Raw genomic sequence first — 23,458 nt, 5'->3', positions numbered from 1 at the left:
ATGGATCACGAGAGATCGAGACCATCCTGGTCAACATGGTAAAACCCCATCTCCACTAAAAATACAAAAAATTAGCTGGGCACGGTGGCGCGTGCCTGTAATCCCAGCTACTCAGGAGGCTGAGGCAGGAGAATTGCCTGAACCCAGGAGGTGGAGGTTGCGGTGAGCCGAGATTGCGCCATTGCACTCCAGCCTGGGTAACAAGAGCGAAACTCCGTCTCAAAAATAAATAAATAAAGAAAATAAAATAAACTACAGTTGAGCACATATGCTAAAGTTCTTGAAATTCAAAGTTTTGAAAACAAAATCTCACAATTTTCCAGGTTGGAAGAACAATTTCTTTATAGGAAGAGAAAAGAATGAGACATGTATACATATCAAATTTCTCATCTGCAAATGTGGAAGTTAGAAGGTGCAAAATAATACCTATAGATTATCTAAAGAATTGCAAACCAGAGATCCTCCACCAATTATCAGACCTGAAAAAAAATCTTTAGTATGCAACTATTCATTTAATAAATGACGCAAATATCCATCTAAAGAAAATACTCAAAAAAAACTCTATTGAAATAATAGATACGAACAGAGGCCTCAAGAAAAGAGAAGATTAAGCAAGGAAGAGACATTAATGAGAAATAAATATAGATACACATATATACATATGCACATGTTATGCACATATAATTAAATCTAGGAATGATACACTGACAGACTATCCAAAAATGTAGAAAATGCATGCTAAGTAAAGACTTCTGAGACAAAACAGACATACCTTAAGAGAAATGTTAATATTCTCTATAACTTAAAATATACTACCTCAGTGCAGCCTAGGAATTTGGGGTAAGCATATGGGGAGAGAGAAATAGATAGAAAAGGTTTTCTATAGGTTTTATGTATCTTCCTGCAAGAATAGAGCATTTTGGCAGAAGAAACTTCTTGATTCCATGTGAGAACAGAGAAATGTGGGTAAGATTATGAATAATGGAAAGTAAAGACAACCATTAATGGAATAGAAAACTCATTGAACAAGGGCAATAAAATAAATAAAGGCAATTTTAGGGAATTATCAAAAAGAACTTTTAAAGAGAAAAGAAGGAAATAAATAGTAAGTGTAAAGTAAAATGGAGAAAAACGCTCCTACGTATATCATCAGTCAAATAAACGTGAATGGTCATAATTATCTCATTTTTTAAAAGATTGACAAATTAGATGTTTAAAAATTAAAGCAATAAAGATTTAACATGAATAAATGAGTAAAGAGATAGGCAAATGCAAATAAAAAGCAGGTAGAAGTAGCAATGTTAATAACAAAATAAGGTAAAATTTGAGGACAAAACACTAAAGAAAGGGATAATAATAAAGGCATAATTTATGAATATCTACATATGCATACACATTCCAGTAAAGAATCCAAATATACCAAACCATAAGATACTTAAAGCAAAAAATAAAGAAATAAACAAAAAATGGTCAGATCCATGAGAGGAGAATAAAACTCCCATGAAAAAAGCACAGTCTTACTAGAACCAGAGAATAGAAATCAAGGACACTACAGCTACTGGAAAGCAAAGGGGAAATTCCAGATAGGAGACAGCCCAAAATGCAGAGTCTACAAACTTTGTTCCAACTGTGGCTGACCCTGTGATGTGCACATAGCACTGATAGCTAAAGCTAAAAGAACTCAGCCAAGATTAGTTCTTTTGCTGGACAGTTTGAGTCCAGCAAAATGAAATGACTATTTTTAAAAAACAGCACTCTTCAGGGGAGTATATCAAAATACAGAGTCTACGAAAAAGATCATTCATGACTAGAAACCAATCTAAATTTACTCTACATAACTGCCCCCAACATGCCACAGGAAAAAAAAGTCCAGGAAAATATGGCATTTGCAAGAGAAATTACAAATAATGGAGACCAATTACAAGATGCCCAGATATTAGAACTAATAGGGATGCTTCCACCCAATTTCCTTCCATCTCTCCTCTACTCAGAGTAGACATACATGAATTTCAGTAGCTCTCGCAGTCTTTTCCAGCTCCTGCCGCATTTTCTCTCATAGGTGTTTCCATCCTTGCAAGTGGTGCCTGCTTCTCTGAGGATTCAGTTACACAATGGATCTGAGAAAGCTTAAGTTCTGAACTACTGCTCTAGTAATGGTTCTCAAACTTTGGTGGTCTTGACACTTGCAGGTCTTATTAAAACACAGTTGCTGGGCGCCACCTAAGAGATCTGGATTCTGAATTTGCATGTCTAAGAAGTTCACAGTAATCCTGATGCTTCTGGTCTGGGGCTATGCTAGTCTGAGCATCACTCCCTATAGCCCCCCAAAAATAGGATGATAAGGGATCTCACCAATCACTTTTCCTTGTATTGTTTCTGAATTATTTCCTGGGGAAATCTGATGCTTGAGCATCTGCTACTAGAGGGAAGGTGAAGCTTAGGAGGCAGGCCTTCTCCCCTACTGCAACCAGAGCACCTCTGCTACTATCTGTTTTATATATTGATATTTTATTTGATAAAAGAGTTCAAATGATAAAAAAAAAAATTTGAAAACAATGGCTCTAACAAAACTCAGCCAAGTCGTTGCCTATACAAATCAAAGACAATCCTGGCAACTCCTGCCTCTGGTCGGGTTTACCAGCTGGACTGCTCTGACCAGTAGCTACATTTTGAACAGCCATGCTCCATGCCTACCTTTCATGCCAGACTTACATGTATAATTCTTCATTAACACTTAGGTCTCCAAGAACCTCCAATTTCCCTGACTACATGTTCCCTGCTCTCCACACATGGGAGAGATTTTTTTATCCTTTTGGTGGGATAAAATAGCTTCTAAGCAAACCAAATCGAAGAAACATTTTCCTCTGCTGAGGGAAGACCCCTTTCCCTTTCTTTCTCTATTGCCTTTACAAAACCTGCTTCCCTTGTTTGACAGTTGAAAGGGAGAAGACAAATAGCAATCAAATGGTTCAAAGCTACAGGAAGAGTCAACCTTCAGGCTGCTGCTGTTCTATCAACAGATAAATACTTCTCATCACTTTTCATTCATGCTTTTAAACGCACTCCTGCTCTGCCACTAGAGCTGAGTTATTTAAAAAGCTCAATAAGCTTCATGAGTCTTATTTTTTATTTTATGTAAATGAAAGGGCCTGTGTTATACTTTTTAGTACTAACTGATATGATAGATGCAAAACATGAGCAACAGTGAATTATAAAGGGCTGACTTGGCACAACCCAGTGATACTGTCTAGTTTTTACAACATGGGAGAAGCATTACATGGTTACACATAACTCTTTTTTTTTTTTTTTTTTTTGAGACACAGTCTTGCTCTGTCACCCAGGCTGGAGTGTAATAGCATGATCTCAGCTCACTGCTACCTCCCGTTCCCGGTTCAAGCAATTCTCCTGCCTCAGCCTCCCGAGTAGCTGGGATTACAGGTGTGTGCCATGATGCCCGGCTAATGTTTGTATTTTTAGGAGAGATGGAGTTTCACCATGTTGTTCAGGCTGGTCTGAACTCCTGACCTCAGGTGATTCTCCTACCTCAGTTTCCCAAAGTGCAGGGATTGCAGGCATGAGCCACCATACCCAACCTCATAAAACTCTTAATTCTTCAGGTACAAGTGATGGAAACCTAAGAAATTTTTCGCTTCTTTTACCATTTTACATATTGCCACTTAATGAACCAAAAGAAATTCTGAGATTAAAAGATGTGAGAGGAAAAAGTAGATGCAATGTATGTTTGCTGTTAAATAGAGTTCTGACAAGAATTTGGTGGGAGGAAGCTATCAGACATCACCTTCTACATTTTGAATCAACTAGTAATTTGAATATGCCATCCCCTCTTCTTCATTATTCTGCGATAATTAGCAACTATCTTTCAGTGGTTAGTTTTTTCAAAAAGTAATGTTGGTAAGAAATTAAATCAGACAAATGATAAACAGTAAATAAGGCAACAATACCAGAGAGCCGAGGGAGCCTGAGTCCTCTTCTTTAAGACGTATAACAGTTTACACTTTCATATTGGTAGTGATGACTTTTGGAGGGGTATGTTTGAGGCAGACAATCCAAAGAATTTACTCCAAAACTTCTCCCAACACCTCCCCCTCAATCCTGCTTCTATCTTGTTGAAGTATAGGCATACTAAAAAAATCTGCTTAATGAGATAAGGAGGGATGCAGGGTAGAGGGGTAGAGATCTTAAACACTGGTTCAAATGATTGAGTTTGAATCTCAGATGTAGATACTCAGTAGACTTTACAAAAGATGTACCCTCTTTCTGCTCTGTTTCTGTATTTATACATAAGTTAGGCCAACCTAACTCTCCAGGATTATTGTGAATATTTCATGGGATAATGTCTGCAAAAGCAAGCCGCAGGGTTATTTGTAACACAGTACTTGATGCTCAATAAATGTTGGTTAAAAAGTAGGAAGCTAATTCACAATCTTGTGGAAGCTTAAACTAACAGGCTTGGCCAGGCACAGTGGCTCACGCCTGCAATTCCAGCTCTCTGGGAGGCTGAGGCAGGTGGATCACCTGAAGTTAGGAGCTTGAGATCAGCCCAACTAACATGGTGAAACCCCTGTCTACTAAAAATACAAAAATTAGCCAGACGTGGTTAATCCCTAGGGAGGCTGATGCAACAGAATTTCTTGAACCAGGGAGACAGAGGTTGCAGTGAGTCGAGATCATGGCACTGCACTCCAGTTTGGGTGACAGAGCGAGACTCTGGCTCAAAAACAACAACAACAAGAATAACAGCAAACTAGGAGGCCCACCTTCAAGATGACATAATACATCTTCAGAAATGAAATTTGAAATAAAGGTTAGAACAGTCTTAAGTTATGTAGGGGGTTGCTCTATAAAGAATTTCATTTGCAATGTTGTAGAACTGGGGATAAAAAAGAGGTAAGCTAATGAATAAATATATACAATAGAATGTAGGAATGCTCATGCTTCCATATACAAAGTCTTGCTGGAGTAGAGAGAGGAGCAGTTGCCAAGGGTGAGGGAAGGTGAGTATCCAGGGGAGGTTTTGTTTTGCGTAGAGACTCACAGAGGACTTGAGCTCTGGTTATAAGTGGGAATTCATCACCCAGATGTAGTGGGGTAGGAGGCAGGGAACAGTGAGCATAACAGACTGAAATTACATGTGCTCATATAACATGACTCCGGAATAACACAATTTCATCAATTTGCCATGAAAAACAAGAAAAAGAAACATCATAGGTGAATAAAACTTGCCCATTTATAACAGACAGTTTTAAGCACAAGAAAAATGGAGAAAGTAAGAAACATGAATAAGCCTCTCAAACTGTGTACTATAGAGGAAAAAGAACCCAGTATTCAATAACCTGCTTGAGTCCAGCTCTACCAGATGCTACCTGGGGGATCTTGGGTAAATCTCTTCAAACTCGGAGCTTCAGTTTTCTCATCTCCAAAAACTCAGAGTTGGCTTAACAGATCATTAAGGAACTTGTCATTTCTAAAAACTATAGAACACAATGAAAATCAAAGCTCTACTTCTACCTATCTATTAATTAAAATAGGTCAATGAAAATTCTGCTGCTTCTCTTGAAAAACCACTGTTTTGAAACCTCACTTCACCATACAAAACAGATTATACACCTATAAATCTTATGTCTATATGTATGTGTGTGCATGAGCGTATGTGTGTCACAGCTTATTACTTAGGGGAAAAATAGACTGGATTAAGTCACACCTGGGTAAGGTGGATGGGGAGGAAGGGATGGGAAGGAAAAGGAATCTGAAATGTCTGCAGAGCTCATTAGTGCCCTGATACCAAATGATTCAAGGACATCTTTGGCTTTGATTCAAACAGTTGTTCTGTTCTGAGTAACATGACGACAATCTAAAGATCCACAGCTGGCCTCTGGAAAATCCTGTCAGATTCTTCTGTTATAAAAGTAACAGATTTGCTATATTGGTTGGATGAAACAGGACCATTTCAGAGTGAATCCTGTCAAAGCCAGGGCCCAGAGGAGCTGCTTCCTAAAGCAGTTTTGGTAGAAGATGGGATTTGTTTTTAAGTTACCCTGGTATTAAGAAAGGCTGAACAAGCAGTTTTGAGAGATCACAGCTTAAGCTGAAACGAAAAGTGAATATTTGTGCTTAGACATTGTGATAGGGTGCATTTTTATTACTCTACCCTACGTCCTTAGTCCCAGGGTTTCTCAGCCCGCTCTCCAAATAATTCAGAGGACAAACGACTTCAAGACGAATCACGTGCCTCCATGCATGTATCCTGTCTTCTCTTCTTTCTCAGGAGTCTGATGGCGCAGTGGATGCTACCAATGACACAATTTGACTTGGAAATAATTAGATAGGCTCAAGTTTTTCTCAGACACACCTTTCATCCTTCATTCACCACAGCATCCCTGAAATTGAAAGCCAGTAGCGACCTGACGCACCATCAATTTAGCTGCTTATTCCTAAGAAAAAGTTAAGACTTTAAACTTTAGGATAATATGATGAGATTAAAATCATAAATTTATTCCAGAGGTGTGAAGGATTTTTCACCAGATGCTTTTTTCCATTTTTGCTTTTTAAACTGAAGATAATCCTCATTAAAGTTAGACACAGATTAATTTAATACATAATTTCCACTACTTGCTAGGGGGCTCAGTGATTGTTATATCACACGAAACGTGCCCCGCTTATATGTGAGGTTCTCCCCTCGAACTCCTCACCTCTCCTTCCTTAACTCCCAGAAAGCTCTGACCACCAATGAATGGAACATGAGCCACCTGAGAGCCAGTGATACCAAAATATTTCTAGGAATGAATTTATCTCTTTTCATATACAAACTCTGAGCCCTGCAGAATTTCTTTTTCTTTGGGGAGGCAAAAGAAATATTTTCCCTGCTGCCACACCAAAAAATTTTCTTTTTCCCTCCTGAATTTTTACAATCAATTTTCCGCACTCAAATTTGTATGCCTGGTATAAAAATATCCAGGAGTTTTCCTCCTGGAAAGCCAGTGTCTCATACACCTCCCAGCAAACACTGACCACAACGAACGAACCTAAGCACTGCATAATGCTAAGCAGACCTGGGCCCACAGGAAACAAGACGCCATGTTTGGGACAGCTGTCAGCACTCGTCCAGTGCCCTGCTTTCCACTCATCCCTCCCTGCAATTAGTGAGGAGTAAGGTAAGTGGACAGCTTCTGACCCCCAAAGCAAAGGAGAGCAGTCACTCGATTGCTATTTTGCAAATACTTTGCTGAGGTTGACCACTGTCTGAAACAGTTTCATTTCTATGTAAGTGTTGCTTACTAACCCTTTTCCCCTGAGACTCTTGAACATCATTTTACACATTCCTACATAATCCCAAAGAATTTAAGAATACCGCAGATTCACGCTTTATTTTTAAGTAACTGGTGCCTGATAAAAATTTTTCTGAAGATAGAAAAGTAGCTCGGTGGTGGCGCTTGATCCATTTAGCAAATATTTAAGTCAGATTCAAGCCAAGGAATTTTTCTCATTGATGCATTCATTCAAACAACATTTTCTTGAGCATTTATTTTGTTCAAAATACTATGGCAAATGCTGTTGTTGACAGGAAAACCAAAGCAACAGCTTCTCCCTTCAGAGATAATATTTGTGTGTTCATGAACAATTGTAACACTCCTGTGTACAGAAAATGTAGAACTGAAAATTTTGGAATAAGAAAATAATGACATGCATTCACCAAATTAAGAAATGATTAGACATGGAACTCAAAACTAATTTGCACTTGAGTTCACATTTTCTCATAACAAATTTCATAGTCAGATAAAGAAAAAATGTAATAGAATAAATAATCTCATTTATACAGTAGTTCTCAATACTTCAATTTTTTACTTTACTTTGGTCAATATTAATGTTTTGAGGATGCTGTTATTTTAAACAGTATTTAATGCATGCAGTTAATTAAGATATGTCAAGGGCAAGCATAATAAAACGCAATATGTTTTAAAGATCTTTTATTGTAAGTAAAATTACAAATTGAAAGGGCCTTTATGTGGTATTTTGATCAGTAGTCTGCTTTTACAGATAAGGAAACTGAGGCCCAGAAGGAGTGTGGTACATTTATTAAAGCCTAAAGCTTTTTAGCCCTGAATTGTGGCAGGTGTCTGTAATCCCAGCTACTGGAAGGGTGAGGCAACAGAATCACTAGAATCCAGGAGGCGGAGATTGCAAGAGGCGGAGGTTGCAGTAAGCTGAGATCGCACCACTGCAGTCCAGCCTGGGTGACAAGAGGGAAGCTCCATCTCAAAAAAAAAAAAAAAAGCCTACAGTTTTTGCCCAGAGAGTGTACCTGTTCCAAACTCATGCCTGTTTTACTCTTAGTTTAGACATAATCCTAATTAGGGGGGCTATCAAATCCTCCAGCCCAATAGAAGACTATTTAGAAAGAAAAAAAGGAAATGCTACTAGACTCAGATTTTAGAATTCCTGCAAAGTCAAAGAATTAACACAATGAAGGAAGCAACTGGGGAAAAGACATCAGAAACATCACAAAACAAATACATCACATGTATCAGAAGATGTGCAGCAGCCTAGTGACATTTTAACTTAAGGGCAATCGCTCCATGTACATTAACAGTCCCTCTGCGTTTAACTGCATTCCAGTCTCTTCTTGTTCCATTCTCCTTGTCTCACACTAAGCTCTAACCACACTGTTCTTCAGTTCTGCAAAACTTGCCAAGTGCTTTCCCACTTCAGGGACAGCTCATGCTGTTCTCCCTGCTGGGAGCTCCATTCTCCCCATTCTTGACATGGCTGGGCCTCCTTTCTTTAAGACTCCGTTTATACAGTAACTGCTAGTGCATGGGCACTCAGCAAATATCAGTTGAATAAATAAATGAAAAAATACTTTAATCCTATGTCCTTCAGGAAAAGTAAGTTTTAGTATGTTCTAACTAACAAAGAGCAAAATGATTAATATGTCCACCAAAACTGTTTAAAGTAAGTCTGTCTGAAGGAAAAAAGGAGCGTCAACTTCAGGTAACTAAAAAAGTTCTTTTTTTTGAAAATATAATGCAGTCACCACCGAGCCACTCCCCTAATAGACAATTTCTCTTGAAACTCTCATTTTCTTTGCTTTGAAGACACGATTTTTTAACAATGTGGCTAATGCAGCCTTCCTTTTCACGGTAGCAAGCCGCATAACATCAACTTTGGATACCACACTTCATAGATTGATGAGAGAATAACTGCATACATTTTTCCTAACAAATTTTCCAATCAATTAAATGAAAAAAAATAACTTTAGCATTTAGGTTAGAATCAAAGGCTTAACAAGATTTAAAGGTTTTTAATGCAATGATTATCATCAGAATAGCCCGCAGGTCAAAGGGAACAGATAGGCTAGTTGCTTTTTATACTGTAACTCTCAACTATCAATGAGTTAAGTCAAAGCTTATTTTTTTATGATCCTTCCATGTTGAGACAATTGGTATTTTACAGTAGAAATTTAAACCCATGTTTGTATTTTCTCAATTATTTGTCAGTTCAAGTTGCTCACTTCTTTAGTCTTAAGGCAGTGCCTCTTTGCCCCAGCTGTGCCAATTCAACCTGGGATGGGAAACATTGAGCTGTGACACCCTTAAGAGCTACCAAGATTTTGTGATGGAAATGAAGTTGACAGTTTTGTCAGGGATGTAAGAAGCAGAATCAGATTCAGCTAGTTCCTGTAGAGATGTGCTGGCTCTATAAAGATGAAGATAATAAAAGCAAATTTGGTGGGTAAAATGAGTAGATACAACTCAAAAACACATGGGAAAAGATATTGAGTGAAAGGATGACACTTCACACATTACTGATCAGGGGAGCAGTTTCTTTGCCAAGGGTTTGGTAACCATGGGAGGGAAAGAAGAGACTAAGTGTTTCCTTAGGATCTCCTACATCCTACATTTAGATTCATCTTCTTAAGATCTAAAATCCCTGTCCCCTACATCTCATTCCTGCTAACTCGTATTTCAGGTGAAGGACTAACAATTCCTTGGCAGCATAAAAGTGCAATGAGGCTCTTAATGATCCAAAGTCCCATTCTCCACATAAATTGAGTACTTGATTTTTAAAAAGTTACCTCGGGCCAATGCATGTATTTCTACAATCTTAAAAACAATCCTTAAAGGTAGGTATTATTATTTATGCTTTGCATGTGAGAAAACTGAAGCTCAAAAAGGACAATGAACTTGCCCAAGGTTACACAGCTAGGAAATAGCAGAGCCAGTATTCAAATCCAAATCCTTCAGAGGGAGGCTGCTCTCTTAGCTTAATTGTTGCTTCTAATTCTCACTAAAGGAACTTATTAACTAAAGAAAGATATTTTTCTTTTATAAAATGTAAATTAAATAAAATCTCTATGAAAATATGTAAAACATCTCCATCATCTTTCTAATAATAAATATTAACTTTACCTGTACTGGGTTTCCCAAGAGCCATAGCATCATTACAATGTCATTTTCTGGCAAGATGTCTGGACAAGTCATGCTTCTTGTCCATGCTCTGCACAGACCATGTTACCGCCAATGACCACTATGGTGTCCATGTGTATTTGGAAGCTCTGTCCCAGGAAAGAGGCAGTATTTGGGAGCTGAGGAGCAAATTCCCCTGAAAGCTGTTTTTTTATAGCAAGCACTCAAACAGTTTTCATTTTCTATAAGTTTTATTTGAGAAAGATCTTAAGGTATCAGTCCTTTGTACAAAACCTTATAGGTTTCTAGTTTGGACAAAAACTGTTTTTGTCCCCTGTTCTTGAGGGGTGCATGTGTGCATGTGTGTGTGTATTTTACTGATAAAGAAATATTCTTATCAGTGTTATAGGTTATGTTTACTATGTACCTGAATAATTTAAAAATTAAGAAATGTGGTATCACAAATAGCCAGTTAACTAGCTTTCTGTTGAATCAAATTTTTGTTTCTCCATTATATCCAGCTAGAGACACATATCTTTCTGGCTGGTTAAAAAAAAAATGCAGAATTTAGGTTCTTGCCTCTACCACTCATCCCTTCTCAGATATGATGTCATCATTTGCAAAATGAGATATCTAATAAAATACCCAAGTTATACTGAGACTCAGTTGGTATCATTCATTTGAAGACTTTTAAAAATGACACAAAGTCTAATAAGCCCTCATGTGAGCTAGTGCCTTACATAACTTACGGCCTTTCTTTGTATGCCATCATAAGAGATTCCATGTGACAGCGACCTTCCGTAGAAGGTTGTGGTGAGGCTGAATTTGAAATTTCTTTTGCTATTTTAAATTTGGAGATTTTTCCCCAAGAAGTACCTAGTCTAAAGACACAGTTTACATAGAGAAGCCTACTTGCAATTGTGTGGCTCTGTGCTCCCACACAAAGTAAGAAAAGAAACTTGTGACATGTTAGAATGTTGGCCAACAAAGAAGAGAGTGTGAAAACAACTCTGAAAGCAAGACAGACTTAAACTGGATGGATGTTCCCACTTTTTTGAGAGCCCTCACATTAAGGTTGGACAAAAGACCAGAGGATGGGGAGGAGGAGGAATGATGTCCACCTTGAAATGCCCAGAGTGCTAGAAGAAATCCCCTATTCACTAACTTTTCAGATAATATCTAGGCCTATAATGATTACAGCGTGGTTCTAAAATGAGCAGTAATGAATAGCATTGAATCATTTAAACTTCTAAGAAAAAAATCAAGAACAAAGTCTAATGATTGTCCCTACTGAGTAAAATATTGCAGACCACAAAATGGTTTGTCATTCTAATGCATTACCAGCATAAACAAACACATACTTGTATACTTGTAAGGCACATACAAACTCCTACATGGAAACCATAGTCAAAGGCTGAAAGAGTTAATTTAGGCCTTGGAGAAAACCTGCTTTAAGCACTAGTTCAAAAGCTCTTAAACAGCAGAAAAATCAATACACTTTTATCAGACGTCAGTGTTTATAGAGGCAATACAAAACAGGATTTTGTTAAATGTATATATTACGCCAGATCAAACTGTAAGTTAAAACATCTGTGTCCAAGTTAATCTTAGATACAGCATGGAGATTATTTGAATTGTGTGTTTCCTTTTGTGACCTTTTTAGATGTGGCTTTGTGGGGGACAGGCGAGGGAATAATTTTCTTAAGCTTTTAGTTGCCTGCAACAGTGCCAACAGTTGGATATAACAGCAATATTTTTTTAGGTTACCCAGATGAATAACAAAAAGGAAGGAAAACTCCTTTAGTAATTTCAAAATAGTGTTGTATAGGGAATCTTTAAAAATAAATTATAGATATAAATATAGGTATGTGCATCTAAGATTGCTATAGGCTCTCCATGGCATAAAATTGTCAATTAAAACCACTTTTATGAGCTATAATCACATTTTGAGAAAGCATCCACAACTTGCTCATGGATTATACAACTTCCTCGATGAAACAAACCTTCAAATATAAGCAAATATAATGTGTTTAGCTTAATATGCATAATGTTTTTAACATAATAAAGATTTTTAAAGTCTCATAGAAAGTCCTTGGTTCTGGTTTGTAGCAGACAAGCAAAGAAGAACTGAAGTTGATGGAAGCTTTCTTTTTTTAGCTCTGTTTTTAAGGGATCAGACATCTGTAATTCAAATCCATTTTGATTGAAACAATAAATTTGATTCAATTCTGAAATTTCATTTGAAAAGTGTAAGAGAGAAATTCATGGGACCCCTCAAAGTAAATGACAAGCCTGGTCTTTGAAATATGTCAGGAACACATTAACACCATGTAAAAATAACAGCAGAGCCATACCAAAGTCACAACGGCCAAATGTCCTGCAAACAGGGCCCTTCCTAGGAAAGGAATGTGTAGATCTAATAATAATTGTATCTGTGTTAAGTACTCAGAACATATGATTGAATCTACTTAATTATTATTTTTGGTGTGGTAATGATATTCTGTCTCTGTTTACTTGGTTATGTGTTGGGCAGAAGATAAGAACTCAAGATTAAGAAGACTACATTGTAGACACTCCATGGGAAGCAGAGTCATTCAACAAACACACATAGAGTATATTATGTATACTATACACTGAATATATATTATGGCCAGGAATAACTGACTTTATGAAGCTTATATTCGTGTGTGTGTGTGTGTGTGTGTGTGTGTGTGTGTGTGTATGATATGCCAGTTGTTGATTGCTACAAAGAAAATTAAGCAAGGAAAGAGAACAGAGAATATATGAGGAATGCTACTTAAATATGGTGATCAAGAGAAACCTCTCTGTTGAGGTGACATTTTAGCAGAGTCATATAAAAAGAGCCATTAAGGCCCACGGATATCTGTAAAAAGAATATTCCATATAGATATAACAGGCAATACTAGCATGCCAAAGCAGGAGCTTGCTTAGTGTGCTTGAAAACATCAAAGGGGTCAGTGTGGCTGAAGCAGCAGAGAAGGTTGGATAGAGAGAGAAAATAAGATAAGGGGAGTAAATAGGACTAGATCATTCCGCCCTGGAATTCGTGCTGATCATGATGGAAACACATCGGAGGATTTGAGCACAACAGGGTCATGATAATCACGGTGTCCAATGACTAGGGTGGTCCAATGAATAGGGTTTCCATCTAAAATAAAGCACAATGCTGAAAACAGTACTAAGTATATAAATGATATTCAATAAAGACATTTGAATGAATGAAAATAAAAGATGACTTAGTATAAGAAATGGTGGTGACAACCTGTGCCGCAGCAGAAACTTATCTACCATTAATCAAAACTATATTCCCTTTACTTTGCAGAATATACCTGAGCAGTATAATAATTTAGCCACTTCAAGCCATCAGTGTGTCCCATGAATTAGTTGACTAACAGATTTGGCCAACATAACTATCAAAAGAAAGGAGCTTTCTTAAGTGTCTGGACAAAAAGAGATCTAAGGGGTAAGTTATCCATTGGATTCTCAAGAGGGGATGAGTAATAGTAAAAACTTGAGAGAACACTACTAAAAGGAGAAGAAAATAAAGCTGAATTCTGCCTATTTTTCAACTGTCGAAAGCCAATTCTGGTAATAACGACTGCCCACACCCACAACATACTTTCAGTGTCTACAGCACTTCTTGGGAATCCAGTTTCTCTAGTTGAAGGATGTGGTTATCAATCCTGGATTACCATTCTTCCTGGAGGACAGGACATTGGAGACAGAGCTACTTAGATGAGAACATAGTTAGCAAGGGCTTTTTATCTAGACAAGGTTAAATAATATTGGGCATTTTGGAGACAGCAAAATTGTCTTCATTCTCAGTATACAAAAGCCTGCTCTGAAGTACTAAATAGATCTTTTAGAGTGCTCAGTTCACTAGCAGAAAGGGAAAGTTGCCATTAGGGAGATCTGATTCCTTCTCTCAGTGGGTAAAATAAGTTAGGCCAAGCTTCTCCTATAAGAGGTCACATTACAGCTGTCATTGACCCAGGTCTCAGGGCTCAGTAATATTCAGCCCTTTCTAGGTTATACAATTTTCTTCTCAGTCAAGATATCAAATGGTGATCTAAAGGACAGACATATTTCCAGTAAAAAAAGAACTGAGTTTCTGATTCACAACAAGCCAATTAAACAGAATAAATTGAAATTAAATCTTATTAAGAGCAATTTCAAGTATATTCCTTTCCTCTACCCTACAGATATAATTATTGTTTTATTATGAAATGACTGTTGTTTGATTATAAAGTTATGTAGGCTTACTGTTTGAGATGTTGCATGTTTTTAATAAATAAATCACCTACAATTCAACAATCCCAAGATAAGAAATATTTTGGTATGTTTACTTCTAGCTACTTTTTTCTCTGTATGTACATATCCACTCATTCTGCTGTGGACTTTTAAGGACTTATATCTGTGTCTGTCTCCTCGGCATCTCTGGGGGACTTGTTTTTTGTATGCTCTACGTGCCAGCAGCTGTACACAAGTAGGCCTTTCAGATCATGTTCTAAAATAATTGGTAGTATTTAATTATAAAATTCATTCACAGAGAAAGTACTGCTCCCACTTAGGCCACTTAGATAGCAGAAAGCCATAAGAGGCTCTAGTCCTAACAATAAGAAAAGGCCAAATAATCTACAAATAGCGACTTTTCCTTTCTATTATTATTATTATTTGAGACAGTATTGTTCCGTCGTCCAGACTGGAGTTCAGTGGCAAAATCATGGCTCATCACAGCCTTGACCTTCCAGGCTCAAATAATCCTCCCATCTCAGCCTTCCAAGTAGCTGGGAATACAGGGATCCATCACCGTGCCCAGTTATTTTCTCTTTCTCTCTCTTTTCTTCCTTTCTCTCTCTCTTTTTTTTTTTTTTGGTAGAGAAAAGGTCTCATTATGTTGTCCAGGCTGGTCTCAAACTCCTGGGCTTAAGCAATCCTCCCGCCTTGGCTTCCCAAAGTGCTGGGATTACAGGCATGAGCCACCACACTCAGCCCAAATAATGACTTTTCTTTAGCATTTCCTAGAAGGCAACCACATAAACCAAGTACCAAAGGACTGTCAAACCCTTCTAAGAACAGACAGTATCTGAACTATTTCACCTTTGGTAGAGCATGGGAGGAAGAGGCAACTGTCATAAAAGCAGGCAAGAAGAAAATAGGAAAATTTTTTACAAATTTTAAAGTATGAAAATGGAACAACATGACAGATGAACTGAAAGTAACAGCTGAAAGGGGAGTCTTCAACAAGCTCCTCTCTTTGGCCACCTGCGGATAAGAAAGCATGGGAGGAGGATGGGATGTGGAAAGAGCACTTCAGGGGTACGTGCATGCGCATGATGATCCACTGTTACTTGGGCGGAGGAAGAGGGGCAGGAGTTCAACCCCTCTCCCTTCCTCAGACCCCTACCTCATAGAAAGTAGAAGTCTTAAGCCACTGAGAGAAAGAAAGAAAATCTTTCAACTATCAGAACCAAGGCCAACATGCATACTTCTGATCCGTTACACTGTAACCCCAAATTAAACATGTCTAAAACAGAACTCGTTTTCTTCCTTTTAAAATGTCTACCATTTCTTTTAACAATAGATAGTGTGGCTGTGCACCCGGTTTGCATACCACAAACCATGGAGGTCATCATCATTCTTTCTATCTGACCCTTCTTTCCTTAGAGTGAAATTGATCCTTCTTCCTAGCTCTCAGACCTAAACAGGATAACTTTATAGATCCCACAGCTATGATTTAGGTCAGGCCCTTACCATCATCTCCCAGGCTATTAGAACAGCTTCCTAATTAATACCTTTGTCTTCAAACTCTCCACTTTCCCCCCATTGATCAATTCTGTCCCTTATCAAAAATCTTCAGTCTCTCAATCCTACAAATTGAAGCTCAGTCTCCTCGGCACAGTAGAAAACACCCATATAGCTTTACAAAAGTATTAGATCTACACCCGATGGCCCGTCCCGAACCCCATGCTCCAGCCCCACTGAAGAAATTGCTATTACACCAGCATTCTACACCACTTTACACTTCAGTGCCTCAGTCTTTACACCTCAGTCACTTAGCGTGGTGTGACATATCCTGCATTCTCTACCAGATAAACTGGCATTCACCTTTTAAGACTCAGCTTAAGCATCTCCACCTCTGGTGAATCATCCCTGAACCCCTCCACAAAGCCCTCTTTTGCTTCAAATTATCTCCCCTCTTGAGTTATAATGCCCTCAAAGTAGGGTTATTGAATCCACTGTTTTTGTCTGATTCCTGTTAGCAACTTTAGCCCCAAGCACAATGCCTGGCACATAATAGGTGTTCAATATACCGGCTGACTAAATCTTAAATCTAAAATGAAGACACAGACAGGACTCTCAGTTTCAATAAGTGGTTAAAAATGAGTGATACTACCATGAGATGCAACCCAGTTCTCCAATTTCAGATGAAATACGTTCCTCTGTTTCTACTTAAGAGAACTGAAGGAGATTTTAGGAAAAGGAAGCTGAATTTGCTCATTCCATTTAGGGAAGGAAAAATATCTAATAAAGTCTTTTATACATGAGACTTGCCACTCCAGCCTTTGGTAAAGTTATGTATTATTACACAGAGCATCATGGCATTGCTAGAATTCTGCAGCAAGTTGCTTTTCCTTATCTGTGTAAAAAGGCTTGTATTAGGCCTTACCCTCTCATAAGTAATTTCTGAAGGATGTGTGTTCAGTGATAGCATTTCTACTAAGTGCAAACACAGGCAATGCTTTTAAGAAAGAACAATGTGGTGATAATCACCATTTATTTTCAAGTGTTGCATATTTGTTTCAACAAATTTCAAAACATTTCCCAAAAGGATTTAAAGAGAGTCACCAAGGATGTTTAACAAAACAACATATGGAATGCTAATTTTGTGGTGACGCTATACTCTAATACAGCAAGAAACAGATTTTTCGTAAAATCAGCAGATTTGCAAACACTAATTAAGAAACACTGAAAACTATCAAGGTCAATTTAAAAATCCACTTGAAAACAAATATTCCTAGTCTTGTTAGTTCTAGTAATTTCCCTCTGGGGATACGCTGTACATCAACAAACTTTTACCATACAAGTTTTGCAATGAAAGTAAATAAATAAAGACATACTTTCAATTTTCAATAAAAGCCAAACAGTGAAGTTTGGAGGGTTGGGTGGAAATAACCAATTTGTCTCTATCAGTATAGTTTCTACTTAGGACTCTAAGATCCTTGGAGTATCGGATTTCACCTTAAGATACATCATTCCTAAAAGATATTCCAGGAGTTCTGTGTTTGCCATAAGGGAATATGTTCTAACACTATTAACCCTAGGCAGGAATGGTTCTTTGTCTTCCGTGGGAAAAGGAAATAAGAAGAAACTAGTTTTACAAGTTACATCTCTGTGCTGCCTTTTATCCCATGCCATTCTTTTTACTGTCTCTCTGTCCACTGGACATTTCATTTTCTGCAAGTTTCTCCATCCAAAAAGTAGAGGGAAAAACATGTATGCATGCGCATATGATGTGTGCATGTAAATATATGTGCATGCATGTCACTTTCCAAATGCTCGGATGTTCAACCAGTGGGAATCAGCTACACGCTCATGTGATAAACCTAGCTGTATGTTTAGGGCCACTCATTTCTTGTCATAGCTAACTCCATGCAGAGAAGGTGGGGAGATGTATTATACTTACACTCTTCAAGGACAGAACCACTAGCAACAAGATGCTTTAAATAGGATGATTCATAGCGAACTACCCTTCACCTAGGAACCATTGATCCACAACAGAAGACCTGATCTGAATCCAAAATAGAAAAGGTTAAAATATATCATTACATATCCAGAGCCCAAAACTTTTGCATTAGCTTAACATATTTTATTATCTCTTTACACACTGTCTTATTCCAGAACAGACTTAAAGTAGTTTTGTTTGAAATAAGAGTGACAGTGGTGAAAGTTTCAAAAGTTCTTGTTAAATGGAATTTGGCCTTTTGTTGCTAATGCATTCTCTTTAATGAAATTTCATATAAATGAAATATACTTAAATGGGTCAGTTCTCCGTCCCACATATCCACAGTACTGGGCTTCCCAGATGAAAACCAAGAAGTCTTTAAGATAATAACATACAAGTACAGAAAACAAGGATGTAAAAGTGTGTCAGAGTAAAGGTTATAGAGATTAGCCAAATTTACCAACTGCCTCCTGGAGGGACACTGTCTCACAAACCAATACACTTTCTCATCCCCTTTCTTCTCATTTCGTTTAGCCATTTATGATAAAAATGAGGGAAATGTGAGGCTATGGGACAGGTAGGACAATCGTAACCTGACTTTATCGCATTTCATGGACTGTCATGTCCAGGGCTGTTGCCCATAGATACAAACAGCACGACAAATAAGACATACAACATTGGAAGTTTTAAAACATTATTTATTACTAAGTCTAAAACACTCAAACACCACAACACAATGATTGCCAAAGGCTAAATTGGAGTTTGTGGGCTTTTAAAAAGTTTCTCTTCAGGGGAACATTTCAGCTCTGATGGAGAGGTGTGACACATAAGGAGATGGAGCATATGGCTGGAGACCAATTCGCCTATAAGCTCAAACCAAGTGGACCCATGTGGAGTGCTTTTATAAAATCATAAGCAGTAAAGCTGAAGAAAACTCTAGGTTCAGACTGCTTTATGGTATCCATAATTAAACTGGACTCACTGCACTCACAGGGTTATTGCAAATTATGAGTAAACCTAAAGAATTTTCAAATAATCTAATCATTCCTTTATTTGTTCATGTTTGTATACAGTGCTTTTATTCCTCTGTTCTTAACTGGATGTTTAAAAATTCATAGAAAATTCATAGATATCCAAGCATATTGTTTAAATGCTCATAGGCAATTCACAGGAACTTCCCGCACGAGAGAGAAAAGCAGCGTTAGTGATGCCTATATCAACGTCCCAGAGGCAGAGCAGGAATAACAAAATGCAAGACCAGAATTCATGTTTTTTTAAACTGTGGTAAAGTAACATTTTGAACACACAATTCAGTTGCACTAAGTACATTCTCAATGTTGTGCAATTATCACCGCTTTTCCGGAACTTTTACACATCCCTAACAGAAACTCTTTACTCATTAAACAACTTCTCACTTTGCTCCCCACCCCACCACTAGAAGCCTGGTAACCTCTAGTTTATTTCCAATCTCTATGAATTTGCCTATTCTACGCACCTCATATATGTGGAATTCCAATGATATCTGTCCTTTGCCCCTACTTATTTTACTTAGCATAATGTTTCAAAGTTCATTGATATTGTAAAATATATCAGAACTTCATTCATACTACATTTTGTTTATCCAGTCATCCTTGACAGACATTTGAGTTGTTTTCATCTTTTGACTATTGTGACTAATGTTGCTATGATCACTGGTATGCAAGTATCCATGTCCCTGCTTTCAATTCTTCTGGGAGTAATTCCCAGGAGTGGAATTAATAGATCTTACAATAATTTTATATTTAACTTCTGGATAAACTACTAAGCTGTTTTCCACAGAGGTTGCACCATTTTACATTCCTACATTGCACAAGGGTTCCAATTACTCCATACCCTCATCAAGACCTGTTATTTTCTGGTTTGCTGTTTTGTTTGTAATAGCCATCAAATGAGTGTGAAATGGTATTTCATTGTGTTTTGACTTGCATTTCCCTAATGACTAATAATGCTGAGCATCTTTTCATCTGCTTATTGACCTGTTTTCATCTGTTTATCTTTTTTGGAAATATTTCTATCCAGGACCTTTCACCATTTTTTAATTGAGTTGTTTGTTGTTGACTGATAGAGGTTCTTAATACCTTATCAGATGTATAATTTACAAATATTTTCTTCCATTCTGTGAGTTGTCCTTTTGCATGAGAGTGTCTTTTTTTTTTTTTTTTAAGACAACATCTTGCTCTGTCACCTAGGCTGGAGTGCAGTGGTGTGATCTTGGCTCACTGCAACCTCTGCCTCCTGGGTTTAGTGATTCTCTTGCCTCATCCTCCTGAGTAGCTGGGACTATAGGCATACACCACCACACCCAGCTAATTTTTGTATTTATAGTAGAGATGAGGTTTCACTATTTTGGCCAGGATGGTCTTGAACTCCTGATTTCAGGTAATCCATCTACCTCAGCATTCCAAAGTGCTGGGATTACATGCATGAGCCACCATGCCTGGCCTTAATAGTGTCTTTTGATGTGCAAAAATTTTTAATTTTGATGAAGTCCACTTTGTTTATTTTTTCTTTAATTGCCTGTGTCTTTGATGTCATATCCAAGAAATCATTGCCAAATACAATGTCATGAAGACATCCCCCTATGTTTTTTTCTAAGAGTTTTATACCTTTATCTCTTAAGGTAAGGATACAATTTCATGCTCTTGCATGTGGAGATCAGTTTTCCACACACTTTTGTTGAAAAGACTTTCCTTGTTTCATTGAATAGTCTTAGCACCTAGCTTAAAATTCAGCTTTTACCCCGTATGTGTGGGGTAAAATATAGAATAGTCTATATAATATATAGACTATTACATTAGTCTGTATATGCCTATCCTTCTGCCAGACCATACTGTTTTGATTCCTATAGCTTTGAAGTAAATTTTGCAATTTGGAAGTGTTAGTCTTCCAGCTTTGTTCCTTTACAAGATTGTTTTGGCTATTTGAGCTCACTTTAAGATGGGTATTTAATTTCTGTAAAAAGCACTAGTGGGATGTTGATAGAGGTTGCATTAAATCTGGAGATCACTTTGAGTAGTAGCATCATCTGAATAATATAGTCTTCCAATCCATAATCACAAGATGTCTTTCCACTTATTTATGTTTTTAATGTCATTTAATGCATTTATTTTTAATCTATTCTTGCAAACACTAAACTACCACTTATTATGTGCCAGAAACTGTTCCAAAGGCTTTAAAAGTATTAATTTAGTTAATCTTCATAACAACCCCATATAAAGTACTATTTTAGCTTCAGTATATGAATAAAAAAGCTGAAGCACAAAAAAGTTAGATGACTTATTCAAAGTCACGTGGCTGCTAAGTGGTAGAACTAGGATTTAAATTCAGGCAGTCTGGCTACAGAATCCATGCTCCTATTATGCTATACTCCTTTTGAAGCATTCATTCATTCTGCAAATATTCACACAACACCTGCTAGTTCTCCTGAAGCAGGCCATGAGACAAGAGTCTGTGTGCAAGCGATTTATTAGGGAAGTGCTCCCAGGAGAAATCAGTTAAGGGAATAAGGAAAGTGGGGCCAAGAAGGGGAAGAATCCAAACAAGGGTCTGAAGGGTCTGCCTCAGCCTGATCCTGCAGAAAGCTGTAGTGTGTCCATCTCAAGGCAAGGAAACAGGGCCTTCATACTGCTGCACCACTCTGCAACATAACACTGCAGATAACTCTGCTGTGGAGACAAACTTCTAGACAATCCCAGATTTCCATATGTCTGAGTGAAGTGGCTCCAGTATTCAAGTTCAGTCCTCTGGAGAAAGTTACAAGTTCAAGTTGTTAGGAACAAAGTGTGCTAAAGGTGGCAGATAGACTTACAGAGGTGAAAAAGTGGACTCGAGGGATCTGGGCACAAGGCCAACAATATGTATTGCATATAAGGCACCGTACCAAGCATTCAAAGAAGCAAGATGAATGAGACCAATACACTCACCTTCAAGAAGATTATGTATTGGCATAAAGACAAGCATACTTTACGTAGGGTACATGGTGATAAATATTATAAGAGGGGCAAATACATTGCAAAGAAGTTAGAGAGAAGAGTAACAGCAAATGCTTTATGCATGGTTAAAGGAGTCACAAAAACATCATGAAAGAAGTAGTATTTGATCTAGATGTTGTAAATGGAAAGACCTGGGGAAAGCCTGCAAGAACATTCAGACATGAGCAGCCACACAGAGATATGAAGATATCGAGCACTTTCACAATCATACCACTCAGCAATATTGTACTTCCTTACAATGTTGTTGGAATATTGGAATTTGTCACAAGTTCCCCAAAAAGTATTAGAAATACACACCGTCAGGCCCCACACTGTACACCCTACTTTTGAATCAGACACTCAGAAGTGGGGTCCAGCAGGCTATGTGTTAACCAGCCCTGCAAGAGATTCTGATGCCTGCTTAAGTTCGAGAGACACTGTTCTACCACACCCAAGATCGTGGGCCCGTGAAAGCTCAACAGAGCACTATGCACCAGGTTACCTGGAACCAGGCTGCCTACCCAGCATCACACTTCCACACTCCTGGTCTGGAGTGAATAACACTGAGGAATGAGAAGGAAGTTTAGACAAGATGAAGGGACAGTCATCTGAAGAGCAGACTTTTGTGAACAACAAGCTGAGCTCAGAATTCCATGTGACCCATTCAGTGGAAAAAGACAACGACAGATAGGAAGGGTTTCATTGATCAGAGAATGCAGCCTGGACCACTGAGAGCTGGCCATCTTCCCATCCATTTCCTGGAAGTTCTCGGAGTTCTTGATCTTCCATTTTCTTTGGAAACTGGTCCAGCTCTGGGGGCTCATAAATACCCACGCTGCCTCAGAAAATACCGGTCAAAAGAGAACGAGGGCAGGCTGCACTACTTTGAGATCATATGTCAAATACTATATAGGACACAAGATATTTCCTACACAAAAACTGTTGAGTAGTGGCTGTGAATATATTAAAGAATAATTTATGAAGGAATAGCAGTTTTATGGGCCAGGATATGCAGAACGGTGAAATGAACATATGATTGTGGGGACAGGCATTAAGGTCAGGATGAGGAAACATTAGGCAGAAGAGTGAAATAAACAGAAGTCATGCTTTAGGTAAATGATTGTCAAGTTTTGCAAAATGGATTAGAAAGGAGAGATGCTGGAAGAGGAAAAATCTGTTAGGCTCAGAAGTACAACTGTTGATAGGAGGAAAATATATGAGAAACTCTGACATACATGACATAAATTCAGTATATGACAAACACATGTCTAGGGGAA

At 37.9% G+C, this 23,458-nt stretch overlaps 1 protein-coding gene across 13 annotated transcripts in view; it reads right to left on the bottom strand.

Moving 5' to 3' along the window:
• SUGCT (succinyl-CoA:glutarate-CoA transferase) overlaps positions 1 to 23,458 on the bottom strand; it is a 723,305-nt gene that overhangs the window by 296,982 nt on the left and 402,865 nt on the right. The window contains exon 14 of one of the 13 annotated variants that reach the window (XM_054237013.2): positions 1,330 to 21,953. The exons of 11 other annotated variants lie outside the window; for them this stretch is intronic. In XM_054237013.2, the coding sequence (XP_054092988.2) occupies positions 21,771 to 21,953 (183 nt within the window). In that variant the 3' untranslated portion in view covers positions 1,330 to 21,770. Of the gene's footprint in view, positions 1 to 1,329; positions 21,954 to 23,458 lie in introns of those variants that run through there. One more of the 13 variants, XM_017975136.4, reaches the window with a different exon arrangement.

The sequence above is a fragment of the Callithrix jacchus genome, chromosome 11 (genome assembly GCF_049354715.1).
Source record: "Callithrix jacchus isolate 240 chromosome 11, calJac240_pri, whole genome shotgun sequence".
Taxonomy (NCBI): Eukaryota; Metazoa; Chordata; class Mammalia; order Primates; family Cebidae; genus Callithrix; species Callithrix jacchus.
The sequence above is the reverse complement of the archived record's forward strand: the minus strand, read 5'-3'. Positions and strand labels throughout refer to the sequence as shown.